The 28,000-nt window shown below is 55.3% G+C and overlaps 4 protein-coding genes across 4 annotated transcripts in view; 1 reads left to right on the top strand and 3 right to left on the bottom strand.

Annotated features, from left to right (window-relative positions):
• Position 1: 1 nt before the first annotated feature.
• VOLCADRAFT_91919 (uncharacterized protein) lies at positions 2-4,563 on the bottom strand (the record flags this gene model as incomplete). Its single annotated transcript, XM_002951297.1, has 9 exons — positions 2-205; positions 395-436; positions 859-941; positions 1,462-1,532; positions 1,975-2,041; positions 2,442-2,493; positions 3,086-3,225; positions 3,679-3,719; positions 4,520-4,563. The coding sequence occupies 9 exons, from the start codon at positions 4,561-4,563 to the stop codon at positions 2-4; spliced, it is 744 nt and encodes a 247-aa protein (XP_002951343.1).
• Positions 4,564-6,810: 2,247 nt separating this feature from the next.
• Positions 6,811-10,009, bottom strand: VOLCADRAFT_61255 (uncharacterized protein; the record flags this gene model as incomplete). The annotated part of the gene is made up of 7 exons (XM_002951296.1): positions 6,811-6,881; positions 7,191-7,247; positions 7,591-7,628; positions 7,959-8,088; positions 8,378-8,438; positions 9,503-9,589; positions 9,680-10,009. 7 exons carry the CDS (start codon positions 10,007-10,009, stop codon positions 6,811-6,813), a joined length of 774 nt encoding a protein of 257 aa, XP_002951342.1.
• Positions 10,010-10,996: 987 nt separating this feature from the next.
• Positions 10,997-14,144, top strand: VOLCADRAFT_91917 (uncharacterized protein; the record flags this gene model as incomplete). The annotated part of the gene is made up of 3 exons (XM_002951388.1): positions 10,997-11,164; positions 11,358-11,715; positions 12,136-14,144. 3 exons carry the CDS (start codon positions 10,997-10,999, stop codon positions 14,142-14,144), a joined length of 2,535 nt encoding a protein of 844 aa, XP_002951434.1.
• Positions 14,145-20,217: 6,073 nt separating this feature from the next.
• VOLCADRAFT_91916 (uncharacterized protein) overlaps positions 20,218-28,000 on the bottom strand; it is a gene marked incomplete at both ends in the record, with an annotated part of 42,728 nt that continues 34,945 nt past the window's right edge. Inside the window, 13 exons of the mRNA XM_002951295.1 lie at positions 20,218-20,405; positions 20,877-21,095; positions 21,480-21,654; positions 22,231-22,370; positions 22,571-22,769; positions 23,072-23,344; positions 23,563-23,700; positions 24,158-24,411; positions 25,079-25,220; positions 25,590-25,712; positions 26,160-26,318; positions 26,844-27,119; positions 27,626-27,783. Coding sequence (XP_002951341.1) covers positions 20,218-20,405; positions 20,877-21,095; positions 21,480-21,654; positions 22,231-22,370; positions 22,571-22,769; positions 23,072-23,344; positions 23,563-23,700; positions 24,158-24,411; positions 25,079-25,220; positions 25,590-25,712; positions 26,160-26,318; positions 26,844-27,119; positions 27,626-27,783 — 2,444 coding nt within the window. The remainder of the gene's footprint in view (positions 20,406-20,876; positions 21,096-21,479; positions 21,655-22,230; positions 22,371-22,570; positions 22,770-23,071; positions 23,345-23,562; positions 23,701-24,157; positions 24,412-25,078; positions 25,221-25,589; positions 25,713-26,159; positions 26,319-26,843; positions 27,120-27,625; positions 27,784-28,000) is intronic.

The following is a 28,000-nucleotide window of genomic DNA, read 5'->3' as shown; positions in this document are numbered from 1 at the left end:
ATTACGCTTCGTCCTTATCGGAGGTCGACTGTTTGGAGCGGAAGCTGAAGAGCAGTTTCTTGTACCAGGAGGATCTGTGCACGGGAACTGCGGCGGCCGCGGACTTGGGATCGTCGTCCACGAGGCTGACCACCTGGGTCAGCTCGTCCTCGCGCTTCACGTGCGGCCGTGGCTTGCCCACCGGTGACTTACACCGCGTGTACATCTGCGTTGCGTCGTGCGCGGGGTGGGGTGGGGTGGGGAACAGATACAGGGTGTGTAACGCAATTAACAAAGGAGATATCATGGCAGGCAGGCGGACAGAGGGACAGGTACATGAGGACGACATATGAGTACCCTTAGCGTGCGTGTATGTATGTAACGTATGTATGTATGCATGTACATACGTACGTACGTACGCAGGTTGGATAAGCAATGAGCGCCCAGCAGAAGTGAGCTGTGTTGGGGCGGGGCGGGGCGGGGAGCAGCTGGCAGATACAGCGCCAGGTTCCCCACAGCTAGTAGCCCCTCAGCCAGACACGCCAGCTACTAGCTAGACACGCCACACACACACGCCGGCATGTCCATTGCGCACATACATACATACATACATACATACATACATACATACATACATACATACATACATACATACATACTGTGTTACGGCCCTGGGCCCCCGGCTTTTCAGCCCACAGTGTAATCAACGTCATACATACATACATACATACATACATACATACATACATACATACATACATACATACATACATACATACATACATACATACATACATACATACATACATACATACATACATACATACATACATACATACATACATACATACATACATACATACATACATACATACATACTTGGAAAGCGACGTTCGAGAGCACCCCGGTAAGTCCGGCCACCGCCAGGACGACCGTGAACACCGTTCCGTAGTACCGGGAGGCTGAGGTGGTGGTGCCGGATGCGGTGGATTGCGGGCAGGGGGGCGCGAGGAGGCGGCGGGAGGAGGGGAACAGAGAGCAAGATAACGAAGTGGAAATAGTGAGAAAGCAGTGGTAAAGGCGAGGAGGAAGGGGGGACCGCGTTTTAAGACGTGAGGAAAGGGAAATAAGGGGGCAGCATGGGGGTTTGCAAGCGCGATGTCACAGACGCTCGAAGACAGCGCCGGTCCCAGATATGAATGCCAGTCAGTCAAAAAAGTGCGCATGACAAACTTAATCTCTGTCCAATCATGATGTGCGTAATTTACAAATGGTTGTCCAGCTAGGGGATCTGTTTGTAGATCACAACAGACAAACATCATACATCATACAATCAGACGCGAGATAAAGAGGATGGGGAGAAGTGCAAAGTGAAGAGGATTAACGGGCGGCAGGTTCTAAAAATTCCGCCCAGCTACGACCCCGCGCCCGAACCGTCATATGCTTGGTAAAACAAAATTGCAAGTTTGACAAATTACTTACAGCTATACCAGTTGTTGACTTTAATGGTCGCCACTATGGCACTGGCTTTGTTGTTGATCACCATCAAGCACCTGCACAATTTGGTTGATCATGATTACGATCCGCAGCCATCCAAAGCGAGCGGAAAGGTTACATTCGGATACAACTCGATTTCCGATCTAGCAGCAGCAGCTGCTGCTGCTGCTGCCCGGCCCGGCCCGGCCAAACCGGTATTCAATCTCTCCAATCGAATACACAAGTTGTCGACGAACATAAAAACATCACGAGCTCGAGAACGCAAACCAAGCGAATATATCAAGGTACCTAACGAATGTAACTACCTAACAAAAGTGGCAACACTACCACCTGCGTGCGCGACACCACATTACCGGAAAGCAGGCCACCCTGATTTCGCCTCGTGAATGAGGGTGCACACATACATACAACATACATACATACACACACATACATACAACATACATACATACATAACATACAGTGCACCTTCGAAATGCGCTCCCCCCCGTTCCTTACGTCTCGTCAGCGAACACCAAGCCGAACGTCCGAACTGCGCAGCTTTTCTTCGAGGTGCAGGACGTCTCTGAGCGGGGCAACGAATGCACAAGGCGGCGTGCGTGCTTGCGACGGGAGCGGTGTCATTTCGTTCGATGTGGGGAATTGTGGACCGTTTGCTTCGGATTAAACAATTAATGGACCATGAAAAAAATATACAAAAAGATACAGTCACAAACTGGAAGCATGAAGAAATTAATCCATCTACATTTGCTGAAGAGGAACTTTCTTGAATATTTTCTATTTCAAAATATTCAGCGCCTAAACAAGACATGCCATTCCTTAATTCATAACAAGGCCTGCGGCCCCCCGGGTTCCTTCTTCAGAGCCTTTCGAGGCCAGGTGCCATCAAGCTTAATTGCCTTGTGCTTTTGTACATCATTTAAATGACCCCAAAGGAAGTGTATTCGGTTGGGCCCCCCATGTACCTGGTACTGTCGGGCAGTTCTCCACGGTTGCCAAGTTGGGGAGGACACAGTCCTGTGTGTGTGCGTGCATGCGTGTGTGTTTTTTCCCAGGAGGCGAGGGGGCGGGGAGGTCAGAAGAGCATGATTGTAATAAATAAAACGCATAATGCATAAAACGGCGTGATATTTTTTAATTGCTCATCATACAAAGGTAATGCGATTGCGACACTTTTTGTTGTTGGGGTAGTTTTTTTATTGCTGATGCAACCGCAAAGGCCGACCAATGAAAGGCGGATGCTGGCTGACAATTATATTACATCAAGCAAGGCATTTACACCACCAGGGGTACGCGCAACCCTTGTTAAGGACACCCGAGTCACGCACCCAGTGGTATCCGGTATGTGTGTGTTGGGGGGGGCCCGGAGTGTGTGTGGGGGAGTGTGTGGAGAAAGATGGAGGGATGGAGAGAGAGAGAGGGGGATGGAGAGAGAGAGGGAGGGAGGGAGGGGGAGAGAGAGAGAGAGGGAAAGAGAGAGAGAGAAAGAGAGAGAGAGAGAAAGAGAGAGAGAGAAAGAGAAAGAGAGAGAGAGAGAGAAAGCAGTATCGCAACGTCGCAAGCTGCCGTATACCCTTCACATCTAACCCCCAACCAAGCAACCACCCACCAGCAGTACGGATTTCCGTATCATCCAGGAGCCGGATAAATTGTTGGTGGCATGGTTGGAAATGACCTTATAGGCGGTCTTGTGCGTGGAGTGGAAGCCGCACCAATACCACAGAGTCTGTCCAGGGATGGTCTGATTCACTGTGAGGGGCCGAGGGGGGGGGTTGCGTGTGCGTGTGTGTGTGTATGTGTGTGTGTATGTGCCGGGTGGGACCCGACATGGGTTGGAGGTTAGGGCATTACGGGTCGGCGCAGATCGGGATGTAGCCACAACCAAAAGATGGATAAATACGAATCAACAGGGGGGTGAGGCAAAAACAAAGTCGCGATGCAGTCACATTTTTTTGCCGGCCTATGAGAGGCGAGAGATGAGGGGTGAGAATTGAGGTGAGGTGAGGTGCTGCCCGGGTTGCCCACCTCCTCCGGAGGCCCGCGGGGCGCGGGGTCTCTCCTTTACCCGCCAACCGTCAACCACCAACAAAATTACCAACCTAGTTGAAAAGGCACTCGATTACCTGCGCATTTACCTGCCTATGACACCGAGTCCCCAAGTGACGACTACATGCCCACTACCGCCCACTGCCACCCGCCCACCGACCCGCCCACCGACCCACCAGGTATACATGCGCCCGGAGCTGGAGGGGATTAGAGGAGAGGGGAGAGGTTGGGGGAAGGGGGGAGAGAGGAGGCGGGGGAGAGGGAGGGAAAGTCAGAAGGCCCTTCGTGGGGGACTGTCGCAGGACGGAGCATCGTATGCTACACGTTTACTTGAACATCTTGGGAGGAAAATGGGAGGGAACGGGAGGTGTACTGCGTCAACTTATAACTGTACAGCCGTACTTGACGTGACTCATGACGCGGTTACGAAGTAGCCAAGCCGCACATCCATCTTGCCAATGCGCAAGCCTACTAGCCTCTTACCTCCGCTTTCCAGGCTAGAGAAGCGCCGAGCCCCGGAAGCTAATTGATTGCAATTAGGAGGTCTATAATAATATATTGTTTCCAGAAGAAGCTGTGGGTCAGGGAGTTTGTGGCGGGATGCTTGCTATACGGGGTGATACAGGCGAGAGTCATTTGTTCCTGACATGTGAGGGAAAGGAAGGGTAAAGGTTCGCTGACGACGGCACCAAACTGTCTATAAACTCAGCAACTGAGAGCATCTAAACGTATTATGCGTCTGTATCAGTGCGGCCTTCGTTTGGAATTGGGAACTCACGACGATCACTACGCAACAACCTCTGCGCAGCCCCAGCTCAACCGAGACACGAACCTAAGCAGGTCTCAGTCGGTGCATGATGACTCGCAACCAATGATGACTTCAAGGTGCCGGTCAGGTTGTATTTTCCTCCATGAACCGAGCTTGGGGGATTGGAAAAGAGCTGATATCAGTTCGCGTTGGGTACACTTTGACCGTTGATTTAGCAATGAAACTCACCAAACTGATAAGAATACCAGGAACGCCGAATAGAAGAAGTTCATTTTGCACGGCTAGACTGTTTCGCCAGACTAGGCCAAGCGATGATATCAGTCAACGGCTGAACAATGACGACGATATGGAGCCTCGCTACAATACGTATTTTATATTCATATTCAGTTCGATACATCGCGACGCTAGTGCGGCCGTCAATCTAATTGATATCGTCTTACATCTGGCCTGGCCTACGATTGAGGCCAAAAGTGTTCGTACAACATCTTTTATATCCATCCGAAGCACGTTAAAATTTTGCTGATTTTGCCGATGGTTTAGACGCATGCTTTTCAGTTCGCTGCCGGAGGCAGCAGTGGATACGCATGTCAATCGCACAATATCGATGGGGGCCACGGGGCCTAAAGCCTGCCCAGTGCAAATGCATACTAAAAAGCTGAAAAGATAGATTTGTTTTGGTATTGCTGAAAGGTATCAAGAACATTTGTGCGCTTAGATTTGTCAGAGCAACGGCCGTTTCGACGCCCAACTGCAACTAACCTCCTCTATCCACAGCCTGGACAACGTGCTCCCAAGCAGTTTTTTGTGCTAAGCTTAAAATAATGCTTATCCACTAAAGACATTTCTAACAGGGAATGGCCAGGCATCCCCAGCGTATTAGAAGTTTTAAAGTCATAGGAATTTTGGCCTCTGGGTCTGACGCGAGCCGCCAAGCTGTACTCGAGAGCACTTATCCCCAACCACTTAAGCCTGCGATGCATTTCACGGGTATAAACTGAAAGCGCGTTTTTTCCTGTAAATGTTTATGAGCTATGTTTAGCAAACGGTTCAGGTAGCTGTGGTAGGGCAGGTAGGCTTACTCCGCACCCGGCCGGCCCCAAGTCGGTTCACGATCCATTTTTGAACACGCGGCAGGGTCGCAATTTCACATCCTCATCATGTGCTACAAATCTTACCTTTCCGGCGAACCGGAAAATACCTTTTTCGGTTTTTGTGATTGCCTATCGGCGAAGAAAAAACGTCAAAACCGCAAAAATAGAGGAAGCATGAGCACCGGTAGCTAGAGCACGCCATCGGCCGCCGGCTATCCAACTTTTAGGACTCTTCCCTCCTTTCCCTTCTCGGAGCGAAAGCCGAGCGAAGTGGGATAGTTTCCGCCTGTGCCAGTAACAAATAGGACGATAGGAAAATCCATGGCACTTACACACGTAATTATTCTACGCCGCAATTACGAAATCTAAACAAGTGGGCGGCGCGAAAACGCACCGCAAAATCATAATAATCCAGATAAAACTTATAGGTGCAAGAGACTCATCCCAAAAGCACAAATGCATCAGTCTCCGTCCAAACCAACAAATATGCAACGCCAGTCGATTGTCGCAAACCTACGTAAATTCAACATAACCGTCGCGTCGTTTGGTAGCAGTAGTAGTAGCAGCTAGGTATTACAGCGAGCGCCCCAGATCCCAAGATTTGGAGTACCCCAGCAGGGCGCTAGGGGGCCGACATCGGGGGGGGACACAACGGCCTGCCGTGCTCTGCAACACTGGGTAACCTACAAGACACACAAAAACGCGCACCTTGAAAAGCAGTACAGTACAGCTCACCCCGAAGCTCGAGAGACTCTGTATGAAATGCAAATCAGCAGCCCACTACTCAAGAGGGTGATAGAGTGTAGGGCCCCCCCCCTAAGAAGCGGCAGAACGCACAGGTTCCCAACAGAGGGCAAGAGCAAGCCGCGGCTGAAAACAAGGAGACACGCGCACGCCCAAGGCAGCCCAAGGCAATTATGTGTTCACACACATCCTCTGCCCCAGGGGTAGTAGGCACCATGGGGCAAAACAAAGACGTCCAAAGTCCCTGCTGGCTGAGGAAAAAGTCACGACATCGAAACTTCTGCATGGTAATGAAATACGCATGTTGATTGAAGTGCGAGTCAGAGGGCGCAGGGCGCTCCTTTTTTGCCACGATTGATGTGCCACGAGCACGAGTTTGCTTGCCTGCTACCACGAACACGAGCACGAGCTCGAGAAGAGCCCCCCGCACATCCTCCCCCTTCCCTCCCCTCCCAATCCTTACGCTCCGGAACCACCCGAGCAAGCTACCTAACCATTTTGGACTCCGAAAGCAGTCTGGTGATGCTTCGGATGTCGGCAGTTATTGTTTTGCTGCAGCTTGCATTTCATGATGTTTTGAAATCCGATTTTGTTGAATCCGAACTCTGCCCAGGGCCCTCCCAAGCCCCACCCTAGGGCCATCCAGCTCCACTAAGTCCTGATTAGGCAACCCCAGCAGGCAGCTCAACACGTTCCGCAGTCTGCTATGGTGACATCCACCCGCGGAGAGCCGTCAGGACTTGCAGCCTCTGAGTCTGCGCAGGGCCGTTGTGGCGGTAGCACATCCGGGTAAGGGCGGGAGAGGTTGATGAGATGGCCATGACGTTCGTTTTTGCTGCTGGGTGATGGGTGTTAGGAAATACTGTTGCACCTGATGCAGAAAGCAAAGGTCAAAGAAGCACGGCGCATCCATCCACGATCCATCCATCCATCCATCCATGAGGTATAACCCGGCCTCCTGGTGAAGTCATGCCTTCGATCCGTGGCGCCGAAACCACGAGGGTCAACGTCGCCGTCAGGTTTGTGTGCTCACGTCCTGTGTACGACAGTTGTGCAGTACGTACCTATCCGCGCCAGAATGTCAAGGCCTTCCACCACCTTGCCGAAGACCACGTGTTTCCCTGGTTAGCCGACAAGACAAGACAGGGCACAACACAATTGAAGGAGAAGGAGAAGAAGGGGAAGAAGAGGAGAAGAAGAAGGAAAAGGAGAAGAAGAAGAAAAGAAGAAGAAGGAGAAGAAGAAGGGGAAGAAGGGGAAGAAGGGGAAGAAGGGGAAGAAGGGGAAGAAGGGGAAGAAGGGGAAGAAGGAGAAGGAGAAGGAGAAGGAGGAGACTAAAGGGCGGTCAAAGGGGAGGGCAAGCCCCGTCCCTCTGCTAGCCCTCTCCATCTCCCTTACTCCCGCTATTCCCGCCGGCTGGGCGAGCTCCCCTCTCCCCTTTTCCCCCTCTCCCTCCCCACCCACCATCACACTGAGGTGCAGCTGCCAGCGTGAAGAAAAACCTGCTTGGGATGGTGGTTACGGTGGTGGTGGTTGCGGCCGTTATTATGGTTGATGCACACGAAATAAAAAAGGGCTCGGAGGTCTGAGGTTCCTGTGCCTTCTGAACGGCCCCTGGGTCACGATGACTGGAATTCTTTCATCTCCCTTCCCCCTTCCTTTAAAAAGTCTCCCGCATCCTGTACCCCACCCAAAGCTCCCCCATGTCCCCTTTGTTTCGACTCACAAACTCCCTCCCATACCCCCCTCCCATACCCCCCTCCCATACCCCCCTCCCATACCCCCCTCCCATACCCCTCCATACCCCTCCAAACCCCGCCAGGTGTACCTACTGGCTTGTGTTGGTGTTCTTGCCGCTATTAGCCATGCTCAATATCCCGGGCCCGTCGTGTTTGAGCTTCAGACCGGGCTTCTCGTCATTGAACTGACCGCCGAAGATGGAATCTCCTCCCGAGCCGTCGCCTGCGGACAACCCACCACGGCTGTCGTAACTTGAGAGAACAAAAGGGGCGGGTGGGAGGATGGGAGGAGGGGCAGGCCGCGAAGGAGAGGGGGGGAATGAGGGGGTCGTGGCTAGCCCCCTTTCCGTCCCCTGCTCCCCCCTCCTCTTCCCTTCCTCCTCCACCTTCCCTCCTCCTCCTCCTCCACCTCCTCTCCTCTTCCCTCCCTCCTTCTACCCATGTTCAGGATGGGTACCCATCCTTAACATCCCCCGGCCCCAACATCCCCCCACCCGCCCACTCCCCCTCACCCCTCACGATGTCGCCCCCTTGGCAGCAAAACCCCCTCACAATCCGGTGGAACTTAGAGCCCTTGGGATCGAGGGGGGAAAGGTGACGGTGGGTTAAGAACGGCACCAGGGATGGGGGGGGAGAGTAGGGAGGGGGAGCGAGGATGGGGCTCGGGGGCTCAACATCTCTGAGCGGCGGAAGTGCGGGAAGCACCGACCGACTGACCGGCGGGGCGACCGACCGACCGAACTGAACGTCCCGTCGGGATAAAGGACTGCGGGATAAAGGACTGCGGAGTGGAGATGGCCAATCGTTGGCCAGGGAGGAGCTGGAGGAAAAGGCGGGGGAGAAGGGAAAGAGGAGGGAGCTGGAGGGATAGAGGTGGGGGACGAAGTAGGGGTGGAAAGACGAACCACACACGAATGAAGCTGGGAAGATTGTACCAAACGTAGGACTGACCGAAAGGCGTCCGTGAAGACTGCGACCTCGTGATGACGAAGTGAAGATGATGTCGGAAGAGGATGTCGGAACTACCCACCTAAGCCGCCAGGACTAAAAAATTAGTATTGCCAAGCCGTAAAGAAGTAGGTGTAGAAAAGTAGGTGTGACGGCGGCGGAGAAGTAGTAAAACAGTGCTGTCGTAAAGCTGGCGTAAAGTTTGCTGCTGGCCTGGAGAACTAGCTGATGAGCTGGTGCTGAAAAGCTGTCGATATGCAAGTGCTCCTCCCAAACCCCCAAACTAGACCGACCCGACCGACCCGACTATCCTAGTCCGGCTAGCCGACCGACGCCAACGCGATATACCGAAAAAGCTCGAACCACCCTTTGGACTCACCTGGCCAGGCAGCAGAACTAGCGGCAAGGGCACATGCAAAGCAGAAGGGTAGGAGGTGGAGGTGGAGGTAGGGGTGGAGGTGGAGGAGGAGGAGGAGGAAGAGGTGGCGGTGAAAGTGGAGGAGGAGGTCGCAAAGCTGGCTCAGAGGAGGAGGGCAGGAAAGGTTTCGAACCCAGCTGACATGGGGTGAGGTCATGCCCTGCAACTGCACCTAAAGTACGTCATAGCCCGCCCAAGACGCACAACGGCACACAGACATCGTTTTCCGTTCTCGCGGTGGTGCTGATGCCTTACTTAGCACACCGCATACCTTGTAATGCAGGGGTTTCTTGCTGGCCTTGCCCAGCCCTTTCTCCCCCGTAAGCAAGCAGCGAAAGTTCTCAACTGTTTTGGGAACCTGGATGGAACGGCAAGATGGATGGATGGATGGATGGATGATTGCAGGGGGGCCAAGGGAAGAACGGGGCCGAGGGGTAACACAATTCACCTCCTTGTCAAATAGCTCGAGCACGATGCGCCCCGCGCGAATTGGCGCCGGTTTGGCTGTTGATACCTCGCCTTTGCTAGCCCAGGTTGGATCCGAGCTGTAAGCTTCCCGCAAAAGCGTCGCGGCATCGGCATCGAGCTCCTCCGGCTTGCCGCTCAGGCCATACTGTGCAGCGACAGCGCATATGCTGATATTGGTGATAAGTATAGCTATTGATACAAGAATAGGACATACGGCACAAGGAGGGATGCCAGACCTGCGAGCCCACAGTGGCGAGCCAATCGGCTGCTCGTTGGTGCGCCGCAAGGGCGATCGAATAGGCGGCAGCATCGCCAATGTCAATATCAAGGTAAGCCTTCATCATGAACAACAAATATATCTAATCATGTTTATTGGCTATTTGTCATACATAGAGACTGCTGGTGGTAGTACGGTACGAGTGTACGGTATATTGGGGCAAACCACAACATTCCATACGGAAGTTCTATTTTCGGCATGGGTGCAGCTTTGGCTTCCAGAAGTGAAGGCCTGGCCCACCAACCCCTTTCGCAAGATTTCTCCTCCTGGACGCAGCCGCTGTGTACATGCAAGCACCCGCCATGTAATTTGGCCTGCGTATGTGACCTCCAGCATGTACAACGCACCGACTGAAGATTCTTTGGAATACCGGGGGATGGGGCAGCACGGCGGAGAGAAGATGCGCGGGGAAGAGATGAGGCTGAGCCCAGAAAGGCTTTGCCAAAGGCCACTGTTTCTGAGGCTGGTTGACAATTATTATGACAATACAAACCGAGTGCCAACTTCTCTCACTTCACAGTTCAAGGATGAATGAAGGTTGTAGGTTTCCATTGATACCCGGCCGGGTATGTCAAGTCGTCGTAGGACCGCCTGCATAACCGCCGATCCGGCTACTGCAACGGTTATGCGCGAATTCGCGATCCCAGCATCCCATAAGAAATGACATCTCGCGAAATATGTATAGCGAAGCCCAAGTGAAACATGCGGTATTCATCTAAGCGTGCCGCTGCCTGGCCTTTGGGGCCGACCTGACCAAGGCTACTATCGTACAGCTGCAACTCGCTAGGCGCATATCGAGAGCCCGCGGCGATCTGCCTTCAACTCATTTATTTTCAGACTTCAACTCAACTGTCACCTTTACAATAACTGTCACTATGAACGTAGCGTCCTGGGTTACTGCGTCTGACAAGAATGCAATGGAATCCTCAGTCCTTTTGGATTGCAAGACAGCCTTAATGATGTAGGTTAATCTTAATTCCAGAGACACGTATCCTGTTGCTCAAGATAAACCTTTTGGACATGCATCGCTTTCTTGGGTTAGCATCCCGCCTAAGGTCGCATGCCCTCACGCAACTCGCGGTGGCCGGCCTGCTGTCCGTCCTGGTGGGCTTCACCTTACAGCTGACTAAGCTATCTGCTTTAGATAGCAGCGGTAGACAGTACAACCAGGGCACGTACGCAGGCAAGGTACGCGCGCGCTCTCTCTCTCAACCTCACCCACCAACCCCCATCTCCCCCCTCCCTCAAACGACTCCCAACCTCAGTTCGCCCCTTTCCAACTCCCCACTCTACCGCCTACCCACATCCCCACGCCCGCCCTCCTCCCTTCCCTCCCTTTTTTCCTCAACCTTGCTCTCCACCGCTCGACTAATACACTTAGGTGGTTTTCCTGGAGGTGTTCGGAGTCAGCAAGGCTGTAGCAAACCTTTCAGTGGGCTGGCTCGTCACACGTTTTGGCTACGTCCGTACGGAGCTAGCCGGCTGGCTGCTGGGCCTCGCTATGCCGCTGTTGCTACTGCTTGCCAGTGGCAATGGCAGTGGCAGCAGCAGCGGCGCCGGCAATGGCAACCACCACGCCCCAGCCGCCTCCGGCTGGCCTGCAGTCCTGGGCGCCAACGCCTTCCTCGGGGTCCAACAGGGGCTGTGCTGGTCAGTCACGGTGCTGGTGATGATCTTGACTATGCCCGACACGCGGCGTGGATTTGCGTCCGGTCTGAACGAGATGCTGGGATATGCAGGTGGGGCCATCGTAGAGAGGTACAGCGGGGTTGCGACTAGGCTAGGGAGCACTAGTGTTGGTGGAGGGTTTTGTGATGTTGTTATGGGATGGATTCCGCCGGGCTAATCTTGCCCCCCTTCCTCACCCAAACCCGTGTCCTGCTCCGGAAGCCTTATCCCGAGACGGGACATGCTTCTGAGAGCTTTTTGCGTCCTGGTGGGATATCCGCATGGCTTGTATCCTCTTGTCGGCGCCCGTAGTCGTAGACACGTACTCAAGACAGGTACTCAGTATCTCTTTCCGCGTGTTGCCACGGCCTCCCCGTCCTCCTCCTCCTCCTCCTCCTGCATCCCGTCCTCCGCTATCTTGTTCAGTCCATTCGCCGCGCCGAAACCAAACCCTGCCTGCTCCGGCCACCACCACGTTCCCTCCACCGCAGCGGTGGCCTCCGCAGCGCCATTGTACGGCATCCTGGAGTCTCGTATGGTGCGTTGCGGGTGGGCCGTGCCGCCGGAGGCGCTCTCCGCTGCGTGTTCGGCAGCGGCGGCGGCGGCAGCTGCAGCGGTGGCGTCGTACCCTGCCTCCGACGGCAACGCTACGGCGGGGTTGCTGCTGCTGCCGCCGCCGTCGCAGCCGCCATTACTGCTTTTGGACCACGAGGTTTGCACATCCGCGGAAACCTGGGATCCGGCCTGTTTGGGCGAGTGCCAGTGCCGGGGATACGACCACTTGCTCCAGGCAGCGCTCTTGGTGCTACTGCCAGCTGGCTTACTCGTCACATCGGTACTGCTGGCAGAGCCTTCTCCAGCGCCGCCAGCGGCACCACTAGCGTTGCTGCTGCCGGCGGCGGCGGCGGCGGCAGGCTCAGGTTCCGGTTCCCGGTCGAGGCGTGGGCCGGTGCATTTGCCATTGACGGCCGGGACGTCAGGGGCTGCGGGGGACGGGTTAACGGTGGCGGGAGTTGAGCCTGGCGGGAAGCGTGGGGAGGTTGCGGAGGAGTACCTGGCACTGAGCGGGTGGCGGAGAGGGAATGGCGGTGGAGATATTGATGACGGTGGCGCCGACGACGCCGCCAAGGCGGTGGCGACGGCCACCTGCAGCACGGACTCGTCGCTCGCGCGCGGTCCGGGGGCCTGGCTGGCGCGGCTGCAGCGCGCCGTGACGCGGCCCGTATCGTACAAGGCCACTTTCCCAATGTCGTACGGGCAGCTGCCGTCGGAACAGGAGGCCGAGACGCGGCGATTGCTGCCGTGTGCCACCTCCGCAGCCACCTCGGACAATAAAGCGGGGGCCGGGCTTGTGTACAATAACGGTATTGTAAATGTACAGCAAGATAGCAACCACCGCGCTGCGCTGTCTAACGGTTACATTGCACTTCATCCCCCCGGTTTGTATTCCCCTGCCGATTGCGGCGGCAGCGGCGGCTCCGTGTCTGCCGTCGGAGCGGAGGCAGCCGTCGTCGAAACGCCGTCATCGCCGCAGCAGCAGCCGTCATTGCCACTGTCGTACAAGGCGGCGGCTTCCTTTGAAGTCGCCCTTGGCAGTGCAGCAGGCCTTCGCGAGATTGCAACAACCCCTATAGACCGTTCAGCATCGAACAACAGCAGCAGCGAAGAATGGTTCGCCAGCGTACGACGCTTCGGCCGTGCCTTCCTGTACTACACGTGGCGAAACCCCAGTACGGCATCCATGTGCCTGGCGGGCGCCACCAGCAACGCGCTCACCAGTCTTGCATGGGGACTGCTGCTCACATGGGCGCGTGACACCCTGGGGGTATCAGGGCCCGGGCGAAATCTGCTCACCATGTCGTATTCTTTCCTAAAGGGCCTTGTGCAGCTGCTGTCCGGCGCCGTGTCCGACTCGACGGGCCGCAAAGGCCCCGTTCTGGTGGGCCTCCTACTCAACGCCGCAGGGCTGCTGACGTCAGCTTGCGGCGCAGGCTGGGGCGGGCGGCTGCTGGGGTCCGCCGTCACGCCACCGCAGCGGCTGCTCGTACAGTACGGCTATCTTATGCTGGGAAGCTGCCTCATGGGCTCGGGTGCTGGTGTGTTTTACCCGGTGATGCCGGCGGCCGTGGTGGACCATCACCACCAGCTCGAGCGGCAGAGGGGCCAGGGTTATGAGGCGGCGGCGGGTGGCGGGGCGGGGAGGGCGGGAGGTTTAGCGATGACAGGGGGTAGAATAGCGGAGGCAGAGGGTGGAGAGGTGTCGCCAGGGCATTCCATGGCGGCTGCGATGGCGACGTACCGCTTCTGGCGGGACCTGGGCTATGCAATCGGGGCTTTAGGGGGGCCCGTGGCGGACTGGGTTGGGGTGGAAGTGACGTTGATGGTGGCCGCGGCTGCCTGTGTGTTCGTGGCGGGTGTGGTGGTGGTGCGGTACGAGGAGCAAGTCCCTACGTGGGGGAGACGCGAGCGCGGGGTTGCATGCTCGGGCGGGGAAGGCTAGACAGCTACTTGGGGGAGCTGCTGGCAATGTGCGGTGGGGGGAGGGGGCGGGGGGATGTGGTCGGCGAAGGCAGAGCGTTTCTGCCCACGGCGATGGGTGTTTTTGCATTACTGGTTCGCTTTTGTGAACCAAGTCGTGTGAGGTACAACAAGGCAGCATCATAATCTTCTACTTTGAGTCAAGGTATTGTTGGAACGGTTTGGTGTGGAAGCTTAAAATTCATATGAATGTCTTAACTCTGCCTGCCGGCGGTGATATGTGTTAACTCATCATTTGCCCACCATTTGCCAAGCGTCCAAAACGAATCTTCAATGGGGGGCCATTACATGTATTGTCTTCTCAGCAAAAAGCTATAGCGGAAATCCAACAATCTCTCCGGTGCACTGTGCACTTCATCATCGGATTCGTCTGAATGCCTGCAACGATCAGAATGCATTAATTCCCCACAACAACATCCACTTGGCCGTACATAGCTCCAAAACCATTGACAGGAAAGCATGTCCTATCAGAAACGTGCATAGGTGCATATTAACATTTCAAACCAGTGAGGGCAAAGGCAAGACAGCCTCGGCAGTAAGACAAGCACTCTCCATCAAGAAAGTAGAATAAAGAAATGTATTCGGCAACCCCTGCGGGTCTTATCCCCCTTGCATACCCCTTTCCATAGCAGCCGCAACGTGCTCCGCCATGCCCTTCCAGGGATGATCTCAGCGATAAATCGCGTCAAATAGCGCGCAAGTTTACGCGCGCCACACCTATCGAGACGACCAGCATCCTGACACGTCTATTTTGTTACTCGTCACGCGTGTCACGGGCGCTAATCAAGAATAAAAATCGCCGAGCTCCGGGGCACCAAATAGCAGGCACGCAACCGAGAATGCACGAAGGGGAATCCCGCCTAACAGCACGCCGCGGAAGAGAAAAAACACTCAAGACACACTCAAGACAGCAGTAAATGCAAGTGGACTATGAACATGATGCCCTATGCACATGATGCTGGTTGGGACAGCGCAGAGCGCTTCACACACGATTGCGCGGAGCAAATGCAACCTCCTTACCGCCAACACAGTTCAATATGAACCTGGTAACACCATAGCCAGCATTAATTGAGGGCGCATCAGCCTAATTGTGTACATGAATTGTTAACAATCGCTAAATGGGAACTAGTCATAACAGCGCTTGCACGTCAGGAGACACAACGAGGACAGGTCGTCACACATTCGACAGGCGAAAAGCCCAAACTGGCCGATAAGCCAATGCATAGAAAGCGAGTACAATCAGCCTTGAACATAGCGCAGGCGACGTTGTAACCATTTATGACGATGACGACGCGGCAAACAAACGTGAGAAGAAGTTGACTCCAGAAAATGTTGGTTGTTCAGCTCGGCCAGCGGAACCCAAAGAGAAATCATAAAATGCCACCGCCGTAGGACTACAAGGCACCAAATTAACCAATAGGTAAGGACCAAGCCCGTTCGCATGCCGCGAAGCACAGAAGCTGCAGTGAAAAGGTAACCTCTCTCACCTCGTGGCATAATAACAGAAGGAATCTGTGGGTATTTGGACATATTCAAGTTCAAGCAGGGAAAAGCAGCAGACGCCGGTCAGTGTTTTCGTTTGGACAAGGCGCGGCGGCTCCTGAGGTATACCTTGCGCTTGCGTGGCCGTTGGCTGCTTTTCAGAAGTTGACGATGCAGCTCCACACCGCATGCGCGGAACGTCCACGGCCATGGAACGCAGCCCAGACGAAGACGACATTCTGAGACTTAAAGAACTTTTGAAGTGAGGTTAAGGGGTAAATATGAAAGGACTAACGCTTTGCAAGCAAATCGATAGCACACTAGCGTTTTGCGTCTTCTTATGCCGTGACAAGGGCAGCGGGTGTACGGCAAATGACGTGAGGAAGGCAGCGGAAGCCTCCTGCAAACTTCTTACTGACGGAATTGCGATAACTTCCTAAAAGTATGTTGTACTTTATATAGGCGCTGAAGAATTTTGCTGTTCCACCCCAGAGTCCCCTTGTACGAAGTTCCTGATGCAGGCCCATGTTCATTGCTAAGAAATTCCGCAAATTATTTGCACTAAGGTAAATGTTCCAAGGGCCGCGCGGATGGCTTTTAATGCCTAGATATTCGGAATAACCTTTGGCTTCTACAAGCGAGCATAATGACGCCGATGTTGTCCAAAACCCAGGTATTGCAAGGAAGGGCAAAGCAGCATTATTGAAGCTCCGTCTACAACCCTGGCTGTACCAACCCCAACTTTCGGTTTTCGCTTTACGGCTTTGTAAATCTTGACTTAGGACCTAGTGGACTCTAAGAGCCTGGACTTCCTTGGTAGCCGGCACAGCATAGCATCAGCCCTCAAAGAGAGCTGCAGCGAAGGGAAGTCCCCGGGTTGGCCTACCCATGCCGTGAGCATGTACTGCAGGGGCCTGTACTGCAAAATGCTTCTGCATTGCAGAGGCGCGTGCAAGGTGACCCGGATGGCCACTCTGGCCAAGAAACAGCGTTAACAGCCCCTCCATAGCTACGGTCCCCATAGAAACCGCCTGCTGTAGCAGGTTTTTACCGTACTCGCCTGTAGCTGTTGGACGCGCCACGGAGGAGCTGTACCGTACTTTCCATAGCAGACCAAGTTCACAGCGCGTTTGCTTCAAGCCTTTCCTTACACCTATCGCTTCAAGTCTTCTATTTCTCTGAGTGCATGCCTACCATGCTGCACGCTCAATTCAGTTAGTCTAACAGACCCAAGCTTGCTGCGAACACCTGACGGTGTGTGACGGCTCCATCCACCCCAACGAGTCTCTGTACCAAGATTCATTTCCAGCCCTGCAATAGCTGCCGACTCGAGGCGGACTAGGACGTGCTGGTGGCCCCTTAGTACTACCTAACCGCCTGACGGTCCCAAGGCCGCCGTGTACACATTCCACAACCGGCATATGCCTTTTAATCACTGTTCCCTGCACCACCACCGCCGTCCGGTTACGTTTTCAGCATGCGAGCAGTGTGTAGTCTTTTTTGAGATCCCTTCCTGTACGATGTAACAGCCTGTACGACGTCCTGTACGATGTCCGAGTTGCATGCGCATTTACACACGGCAGGCTACGGCTATTCATGTACGCATTAGGGAACAGGCTATTATATCACGTGAGGATGGAATCCTCTCGTGAAAGATGGAATCCGTCTGAAAGACAAGCGATGCACAACCTGGAACTTGGGAAGGTATAAGGAGATACCACGGCCCCACAAATACGCTGAAGGGGGCCAGAAAGACATTTGGGTTATACCAACATTTGCAACAGCCAAATGACCCCATGAAGGCGTTTCCTGTACCCATATTACCAATACAAAAGTCAAAGCCATCTGCGGCACTTTATCGGCAAATCACAAACTGTGTCCCTTCACGCGAAGTCCTCCTAAATCTAGAAAGACAACACAGGGAAGAGCCCCAGGACTCACGTTGGGTAGGAAAAGCAAGTTGCAACACGCCTTGTAACATGGATCCACCCACTGACAACCGCTGTAACCTCATTCCTTCATTCATCATCACGACTTATCATCCACTTTAACATAACGGAGAAAGAACGACTGAACACATGTTTGCAAAACAACTGAACCAATTTTGCAAAGCGATCGAACCATGTTTGCAGAAATAATCATCACATGAAACGCTTTGTCACGCAAGGCCTTTCACCACATGAGGCGCACCATCACGTGCGGCGCCGACTTATCTCGCGCAAAGCCCGCACATGTGTCACGTCTTCACGGCAGGTTAATAAACCATGGAGTCCTGACAGAATGCAGAGTGAGCCTTTTCCAATGGCCGGCACCCCCCCCGGCAGTAGCACCGCTGAAAGAAGGGGTGTTGTTATGAGATTGATGTTGTGGGATACTAGAAAGCGTTTACTCGCGCGCGTGTGTGTGTGTGTGTGTCTCGTTCCACCATCCGCCTCCTTCGTGAAAATACCAAATCACGCATAGCACGGCGATGACCAACGCAAAAGTGCTAGTAAGAGCGAGTGCAGTAAGCGCCTCGCGGCTCCCCCCACACCGGCACGCCTATGACTGCATAGGACATGACCACCCTCCCTTCATGTCGTCTTCGCGCTCCCTCGCTGGGGAGGCTTGCGACGGCGGGAAAGAAAAGAAAAGAAGCCAAAAAGAGCCGGCTTCACCAATGAGAATTACACAACGCCCGTCCCTGCCTAGGGGGACAGAACTGTCAAAGGCGTCGCGAGGAAGCACGGCATCGCTACTAATCCCCAAGTGCGTGACGTGGATTGTCAGAACGAGCTACAAATACCCCATCACGTACATATCAAGGAGAATGGACAAAAATACCGTAGGAAACAGCTCCTCCCCAGCAACACGAAAACCTCCTTGCCACCCTTATCAGTAGTACTACGTACGCAGGCGTTGGCCGCGTGAGAGTTTCTCTTTTCTTTCGCACGATTACCCCAGCTGGATTGCCTGGTTGGGGATAAGATGGTTCATCAATGATCGAAATTTCAAAGCTCCCCCCTCGCCGTCTCACGCGTCATCGCTTTGATGCAGCTCCAGGCGTCTTTGGTGATCGTCGACGCACCAAACGAACGGTCTAACACTCGCGTCGTGCATAATGCACACACAGGCATGCTCCCGCATCCGCAGGTTCAAGCCGCACATAAAGACTTTTCCAGACAGCAGGCAGCCCTTCTGCAGGGGGCAAGGACTGAGCCCTAGGCCTTCTGGCGCCCTACGAGACGGCGGGAACTGGCGCATGCGGCCCTTGTTTCCCCCGTTTGCTCCCCGTACATGGCAACTGGCCCTGTCTATACGACAAACACCTCTCGGCTCTTACGCAGCACAGCACAGCACAGCACAGCACAGCACAGCACAGCAAGCAGCAACATCGCACGCAAGACCGCACGCTTACGAAGCCTTTCCGTTGGGAGGTGCACACCGACATACTCAAACAGACATTCGCACGAACACAGAGACGTGCACAACACACAATTGAACGCGGGCGCAACTTTCAATTGCATGACAGAACGTAGCGCAGCGACGCCGCACCTTTGCCACACAAAAACTAGTTGCACAGGCCGGTGGTAAAGTTGCACTGGGGCCGCTGACACGTCGACATGCACACAACCGACTCCCCTGCCTTGCCGCGACAGTAGATGCGGCCTACAGGCCGCGGCTCTCTTTGCTAAGAGAAGCATTAGCGACCCATTTAGGTGTTAAGGCGACAAAAAATTGCTCTCGCAATATGGCGCGTGGCATTGGCCTCTGGGCGCAAACCCCTTCCGCTCACCCCTTCCGCCCCTCACTCTCACAGCCCCCTATCTTGAGGAATTCGACATAAGAGGCATCTGCATGCTGGGCCCGTTGCGGTCAGTGCTCTTACGGACTGCACTATCCCTTCCCCCAGCCCAGCCCACTCACTGCCGCAGGCTCACGACCACACCAGCCTACTTGTCAGCACGGCTATAACTCCAGCGTTGTTGTGCGCACATACTCCGCGTCGCCTAAAAGACTTGTCGCGGGGGTCCAGTGGCACCGCGCTCCCGTCTCTTCTAGCCCAGCTCGCAAACCTTCACGCGGATCGTTCCAGAGCCCACCTCCGGCGTCGACGTGCTACCAGTCCGCGTCAGTACTAAAACTTCGCAAGCGCGTCTGCTGCGCCCGCGCCGGCGTGGGATGGTGGATGGATGGCCCCTCTAGACACATACATCAGCATATAAACATTGTAGTAATAGTAACCGACACGCAAGCATCTTTAGATGTAGTCGATTCCAAGAGGGCTTGGGGGCAAGCCACTCGCTCCCTTTCACTTTTACTTTTACGGCCCGCCCGCCGAACCTCACTGCGGCCCAAGGGAATGCGCTTGGGTTCCAGCAGGCCCAGTCTTAATCAGAAATCTTATTCGGCGCGTGCCACATTTTATTCTTCTCGCCCTCTACGAAAACTTGACAGGAAAGCAGGGCCGTGTATTGGGGTGGGTGTTAGGCATGCTATACGGAGAGTTGCGAGAGAGAGCGAAATGTAAATGCGGATGCCATGCAGCCATGTAAAAGCCGCATTGGAAGATATCAGCCCATGCTGGATCCAACCGACGACGCGTCGTCGTCATCTTCCGCCACGCGACCCTTCTTCGCTGCTGCCGCTTCCGAAGCGCGCATCTCAACAGAAGCGCGCCGACCCGCGACTCCCTTCACAGCCCGCCCATCGGCCGACCGCCGGACTTGCCGTCCAGCCACCGCCTCGTCCTCATCCTCGCCTGCGCGGAGGCAGGGTTTAGAGGAAGGGAGGGATGAAACACCGAGAACCCACCCAGGGGTTCAAATGTATGTATCTCGACGTATGTCAAGACCAGAACAAAAACAAATACAGGGCAATAGCTCCCCCGCGAGCTCTTTGGGCCTCGATTGCTGGTCTGTGAGTTCCTGCGTGTTATTTAAATCATTAACATGACACTGCTGGAGCTTTGTTTGTCATTACTGTTTATTGGTTGGGATGCTGGTTTGGATTTGGGTTTGGCAAACACAGGCAATATCGTGGGGAAGAGGAGAATGGAGCGGTATGCAGGAAAGCGCAAGCCCAGCGGGAATTGGGGGGGGGGAGCAGGAGGGGGAAAGCGCTAAAACCCCACCCCGTTAAATCTGGATCCGGATCCGGATCCCCCATCTTCCTAAACCTATAGAGATCCAGGAGCCACACCGCCGATAGGTAGCCGTTGAAGACCACGCACCTCTTCGTCTGTTGGTCATGGCCGATGCGACAAGTCCCTCCACATCCATCTCAGGCGGCAGCTGACTAAGCAGTTCCGCCACCTGGCGGGCCTCGATGGCGGTGCGCCGGATGAACGGCCGGAACATGAAAATGAGGAACAGCATCACGAGCGCCAGTGACAACACGAAGAGTATGATGTGGGCCATACGGACCTTGCCAAAGTTGGCGTTGGCGGCGGCTGAGGAGGGGGAGGGGGAGGGGAGCGCCGGGAGGAGGAGAGCGGGATGGAAGCGCATCAATCAGTGGGCGAAAAAGAATTGGGCATGGGCAGCATAACGGGGAGGAGGCGCCCAGAATGAAAGCTGGACGCAGAGTTGGGGCTGTGTTGTGGGCTCGGGGCTCTCGCGCTCACAACGCATCACATCACATCACATCACATCACATCACATCACATCACATCACATCACATCACATCACATCACATCACATCACATCACATCACATCACATCACATCACATCACATCACACATCGCAATATAGTTACAAGTAACAAGTGCCGCACGAGTGCTGGGGGTCCGTCAAAGCCGGGAGGCCATGGACTATGTAATATACACGACGCACTTGTATAAATGCTGTTGGCCGACCAGACTCCTTGCATCAGCTGGTGGAACGCCACCCGCCAGATGTAGTCGAAACGGGTGCTGTTGAAGTTGAGGTCCGAGTGCGCATCGTTGCCCAACAGCAGCGCCTCCTCAATCAGCCGCCTTATCATGGGGTCCAGGGCGTTCGCGGACACCTTCGAGGCGCAGCGGTAGACGGGTTGCGGGGTTGCCGCGGCCGTCAGGAAGTCACAACTGACGGCATGTTCCGAATAAGCATGGCATGGCATGGCATGGCATGGCATGGCATGGCATGGCATGGCATGGCATGGAGCTGGGTGAATGGAGAGGCAAGAACGCACATGGAGGATAGTCGTTGGGGCAGGCGCCGTGTGGATCCCACCAAGGCCGCGATTTAACCCACAACAAGCCGGCCTAAGGGATAAGGTGCAGACACGCAACCTTGCCCCCCAAACACGTCCTCATCACTAAGAATAAAAGACCCATGGCATGCACGGTCTCCAGCAAGACGCCTATGCCACGCCACATCCGGTGACATTCTGAGGGCAGGAAAACGCGACAGGCCGAAAGGCCGAAAGTCCTCGACAGGAGGAGCGCGAGCGCGCCCCCATTACGTGGGTGGAGCGCGCACAGCACTAACTACTGCACATGCGGCATATTTTAATCCAACCGCCGGCGGACGGGTTGCCGGAGAGCTGTAAATGCTCTTACGACGTTCAGCGCTTTATGCGTGTGCTGTCCTTCCTCCGTACCTCATGGTACATGTCGCCCTCCGGAAAGCACCAACGTCCGGGGTTCTTGGTCACGTAGCATACATCTTTGTTGCGGAAGAACATCTCCGCTGGCGCCGCGCCACTGAAAAGAGTGCCCTTGGTGTGGGAGAACGCCATCTCTGCAGGTCATAGCAACGTTTTTACGGGAAAACGGGACTTAAGGAAACCGCCATCTCGGGTGTCGACCAGGTAAGGACTCAGTGCACTTGTGGAGGCGACCAAAAGACCATTCTGGTCTCACATCCAACCTTTCCGCATTTCACGTCACGTCACCCGCCATTGCGACAATCCTCCAACAAAACATACCGTACACACCCACCCGGCAGATTGTTGCTGCCGTACAGCAGTGCGTCGTAAAACATTTCCAGGTCCGACTGGCGGATGAGCAGCTCCGCCTGCCAGGCCGTCCGGCTCGTGATGTCCGTTTGGCTGATCACCTCCTGGGCCGTGAACACGCAGCGGTTGATCTTTGTCTTGACGCGATTGGCCACATCCAGATTGACCAGCGGCTCGGCTACCTGCGGGCGCAGGCGCAAACGAGGGAAATGAAGAGGGCGTGCACGCACACACACGCCCGAGCGAGCGAGCGAGCGAGCGGGACACAGTGCTGCTTCATTCATCCATGAACAAGCGAAAAAATGGTAACACGGAACAAAGTAGCAGCTGTGGGAAAGGTTCAAAGTCGTGTTAGTTTACGAGTAACGAACTAGGCATTTGCCAGCAGATACCCCCGGGCTAGCACGCGGGGGCTAGTTCCTTCCTGTGCATTTGCGTGTCTCCAGTCTTCCCCCCCCCGCCCGGCCCGCCTGTGGCACCCCACCTTCTTGAGCGTGAGGTAGGAGAAGGTGTAGATAGCGATGACGACAGCGCCCCATATCAGGAAGGGCACCGTAAGCACCATGGTGTCGCGGTTGTCGCGGATGAGCTTGCGTTTGCCAGTATCCACGCCACCGTTGCCCAGCGTCTTCCTGTCAATGCCGAGCAAGCTAGACACGCCGCGCAGCGTGCGGCGCCACAGCGGCTGCGGCGCCTCAGCCGCCTCACCCATCTCCACCACGACAGCCTTAGTCTTGATGCCCGGCAGGATGACAGGCTGCGCGGCGGGCGCGACAAGGGGAACCCAGGGACAAAGGAGACCAGGTGTAAGACCGGCACGGGATGGTGAAAGCTGGAGGGAGCTGGAGTTATCGGCTGGCGAAAGGACGAAAGGGGCTCTAGGGTAACGTTAGATGCATGGCAAAATAAATGGGCCGCGCCGCAGCAGCGCTGTCCGCCTAAAAGCCGACACGCCAGACGCGTCCGACGCCTCACCTTGGCCTCGTCCTCGCCCTTCCCATCACCACCCTCGCCCTTGCCAGTGGAGTCCTTGTTGCCCGCGTTGCGCTCCTTGTTGGCATTCGCATCGTCGCCAGCGTCGCTGTCGCTGTCGTTATCGTCCTCGCCATCTACCTGAGGGGGTAACCCGTCACCGTCACCGTCACTCTCCTAATCAAGCACCTACTTGAAAATTCAAGCAGCTGCGTCCAGAGGCCCATTTGGAAAAGCCTAACACGTCGTTGGTGACTAGGGAGCTCGCTTCGGTGAAGTTATTCGTGTACCACCACCACCACCACCACCACCACCACCACCACCATCGGCATTTCCCCCATCACAGCTCAGATAATTCACAAACACACGCACACATACAGAAGGTGACCATATTTGCCGCGATCCGACGCACAAGGTTAACCTGCGTGAAGAAGCCCGACGAAGCCATGCGACTACAGACCGAACTGTACGGAGCCCATATTGCTAGCAAACCGCACAATGGTGCTGTCCTTGCGCTTTTGACGCCCTATCTGTGCCACACACACACACATACATACATACATATATACATGCCAAAAAAACACCTACAAGGTCCCACCTGCACATGCTTGCTGGCCAGCGCGCGCAGGAAGCCGGTGGGGATGACCAGGAAGACCGAGTAGAGGCCGTATCGCTGGCGCGCCACTTGCTTGAGCAGAATCCACATGTATAGCGCCGCCGCGCCGCACACGACGCAGCCCTCCGCCACCAGCAGCCCGATACCCAGCATGTTGACCTTACCAACGCTGTCCCATGTGCGTAGCACCATGCCGTTTAGACTTAGGCGGTAGCCGCTGGCGATGGATGCGGGGCCTGGGTGCCGTTGGTAGTTGGGTTGGAGAGCACGACGGGAAGTTGGTATTTGGGTTGGAGAGCACGACGGGAAGTTGGTAGTTGGGTTGGAGAGCACGACGGGAAGTTGGTAGTTGGGTTGGAGAGCACGACGGGAAGTTGGTATTTGGGTTGGAGAGCACGACGGGAAGTTGGTATTTGGGTTGGAGAGCACGACGGGAAGTTGGTAGTTGGGTTGGAGAGCACGACGGGAAGTTGGTAGTTGGGTTGGAGAGCACAACGGGAAAAAGGGCCAGGCGGTGGGGGACGCGGAGGGGGCCATGTACATGGAAGGGCAGGGTTGCGGGACTACGGGACGTGGGAAACGACCGGCTGGCAGTAGCGCAGTGTCCTTACACGACGATGCACACGCCGGGGCCGGGGGACGTATATCATCGCGCCGGAAACCCAAAGCCTTCGACACACATACGAGCCTTAGACTGTGGCCCTTGGGCCCCCTCAGGGCTCCTGGTATGGACCCCCAGGTTACGCCTTCGGAGAGTAACGCAACGCCAGAAGGTGTAATACACACACAGACACACACAGACACACACAGACACACACAGACACACACAGACACACACACCACATACACATACGCAATGGGAAACCTTGCTCGTTAGCGTCGCACCATTCTTCCCCTACGCACCGTTCTTGTTGATGTACTGCCAATCCCTGTTGAGCAAGAAGTTTTTGTTTGTGGCGTTGGCTATGCGGATGTGGTTGGACACCAGCTCGCGTCCTGCCGCGATGAAGGCGTTGCCCATCAGCCACAAGCTGTTCTTGGACGACTGCGCGCGTGCCCGGGAAAGGGGTTTAAGGCAGGGATGCCCGGCGCGGTAAGAAACCGAAAACGAAACATGGAGGCCAAGAACTCTGCAGAAGGAGATGGGCTTGGGGGCGTCAACGCTCAGCTGCCACATCATCAGGCAGCAGCTAACAGGTTGTGCGTGTAGCATGGAGAGTACCGTGGCATGAATCGATTTCGCACCGCCTCACATTTAAAGATCATCTCTGCCTTGCCTGTTCCTTGCATCAAGGACAAACAACCAGAGAACGAACCAGAGAACGAACCTTTACTGCAGCCTTTTCACTATGTTTTCCACTTTTCACCTTGCAGTTACAGAAAGTTCAAGGAACGCACGCACGCACGCACGCACCAAAAAGTAAGGGTTCCGCGTGTCGATGTAGGTGGTGTCGTTCAAGGTACGCCCTTCCCATATGGCCCCCAGCTCGTACACGTCCCCCAGATGACGCAGCTTGCCAAAGCCCAGGTACAGTCCCTGCAGAGACGAGAGGCGGGTGTGTGTGTGTGTGTTTGGTAACAGTGGAGAGCTTTCAGGCGGGCAGGCGGAGCCTAGGGTTGCACAGCAGCTGCTTTGCAAAACGCTGGAGGCCGCTCAACCGCTTGCCATGTCCTCTTACGAATCCGGTTTAGCAACAGGGAGAATGCGGATAAAGCAGGATGCACCACAGCTGCCGAATCCTGCCGAGTTCCTGACTCCTGCTGCCATCACAGCCCACCACTGATTAAGCTATCACATTGCCCGCGTCGACCTCCGCGCGCAACCGTGCAACCGGCTCAAATGCCGGCATGGACTGCCACAGCGTCAAGACGTATAAGTAAACACCGGACAAGAGTACAATCAGGACGAGTAAAATCAGAAGCTGCTAAACTGATCCCGCCTTACAAGCCCGAATCTATCTTCCGCTCATCTCATCACACGCACCTGATGCCCCTCCTCCATGCGATCAATGGCGTACGTCATATCGTCCAGGATGGTTTGCAGGTCGTCCCAGGTGTACCAGTTGGGGTTGACCTGGTTCTTATACACGTTATCCAAAGCGCGCGCAAGGATGGCCACGTCCAGTCCATAAGTGGACGTGTCCTGGCAAGGCGGATAGCCAGGGGCAGCGAGCGTGTTAGGAAAGACGCTCCGAAAGCCCCGGATGGGAACGGCCCCCAAAAGGGGTATGGGCCAGGGAGGTGTGGGGTCAAAATAGGACTTGTAAGTTTATTTAACGGGTTATGACGAGGTCCCCACGGGCCAGGTTTAGAACACAGCAGCCACAAAGGCCACCCAGGCTTCCGTGAAACAGACCTGCTCTCGGGGGTGCATGTGGCGCCTGCACTGCCTGCAACTAAGCCCCCCTTTTGGGCTATTAATGATAAGGCGTAAGGGTAAGCCGGCTCGTGATGATGACCCTGTCAGCACAGGGTAAATGGCCTGGCAGGGCAGTCATCCTAATCCCGCCTTCGGCGGCGTCGGCGATGAAGATGGCCGTAGGTGAGACGGCACGCAGGCTGGGCACAGTGGCCACGCCCTGCCGCGCTTTTGTCAATGTGGGATTTTAGGCGCTGTCCCGTCCGCCGCGCCTGGGGGCCCCCGGTCCTGCTTCCCTCCCTCTCCCACCTGTGTCGCGTGAACCTCCGTAACGTACTTCTTCTGGTTCTCCAGAAACACCAGGAACAGTGCAAAGCACACCACGTGCACGAGCAACAGCACTGCCATGACGATGTAGGTGTGGCGGTTGTAACGCGTGAGGTCGGCCTTGGCCTTGGCCGACGATAGCAACTTCATGAGCTTCTTGAAGCGCCGGCCTCGCTTAAAGTCGGTCTGGTAGCCACCCGCTTCACTACCGGATACCACCGACGCGCCGTCTACCTGGCTACCCGACACGCCAGACGCCTGAGGAAGCAGACACACGGGATGGAAAGGAAAGGAAAAGAGTTGGAGAGGCAAAGTCATGGGAGAGGCAAAGACATTCTGACCAGAAATGGCAATCAAATGGGGAGGAAGTCATGGAGCGTAATCCGAAGTGGGAGGAGGTCACAGCAGGGCAGGGCAGGGACAGAGGCGGGATGCGGTGATAGTGTGGCCGCCGCATGACGGTGTTTTACAGCGCTTGGCTGTGCATCCGTTTCACAGAGTTTAGAGTTAAAAGACTTTAGTTGGCGAAGAAAGCCTGAGCACAGTGATTGCCAAGCGTCCCGCCAGCGGCAGGACCTCAACACGCGGGAGCCGCTGCTCCCCAACGCAGCACAACTCTTTGGTGAGGTGCAGCCCTCTGCGCAAAGCCTTGAATCCTGCGACATATGCCTCGGCGCTTAGTGAAATTGCAAAGGCTGATAGTGACATTGCTAGGCCAGAACAGGAAATTACAAGAACTGAACCATCGTCCGTCAGTCACGCACCTGATCGTCTTCCACACCCTGCGCCCAGCCGTTCGCAGGGCTCTGGCCCCAGCCGTTGTTCGCCGCCGGATCGACCAGGGCGTCCAGTTTGTCCTTGCCTTCCTCCGCCGCGTCGTCGCCGCCGCCGCTGCCGCCACTGCCGCTGTCGGACATCGACCCTGTTCACAAGTCGCGAGCCGCAACACACAATAAATACCAATAAATCCCGACTTTAACAAGTGTACGGGATTCCGAACAGCAACAGCATGTGAACAGCATCGAGCGGCATGCGCGACACAGGTGTTCGGCCGTTCCGACAGGGGCTCCTGTTCACATCGCTGTGGTTACTAAACCCCAAATTGTTCTGTTCGGATGTACGTCTCATACGGCGGGGGG

This window comes from Volvox carteri (assembly GCF_000143455.1).
Source record: "Volvox carteri f. nagariensis unplaced genomic scaffold VOLCAscaffold_23, whole genome shotgun sequence".
In the NCBI taxonomy this organism is placed as follows: domain Eukaryota; kingdom Viridiplantae; phylum Chlorophyta; class Chlorophyceae; order Chlamydomonadales; family Volvocaceae; genus Volvox; species Volvox carteri.
Note: the sequence above shows the minus strand (reverse complement) of the source record. Positions and strands in the feature narration are given on the sequence as shown.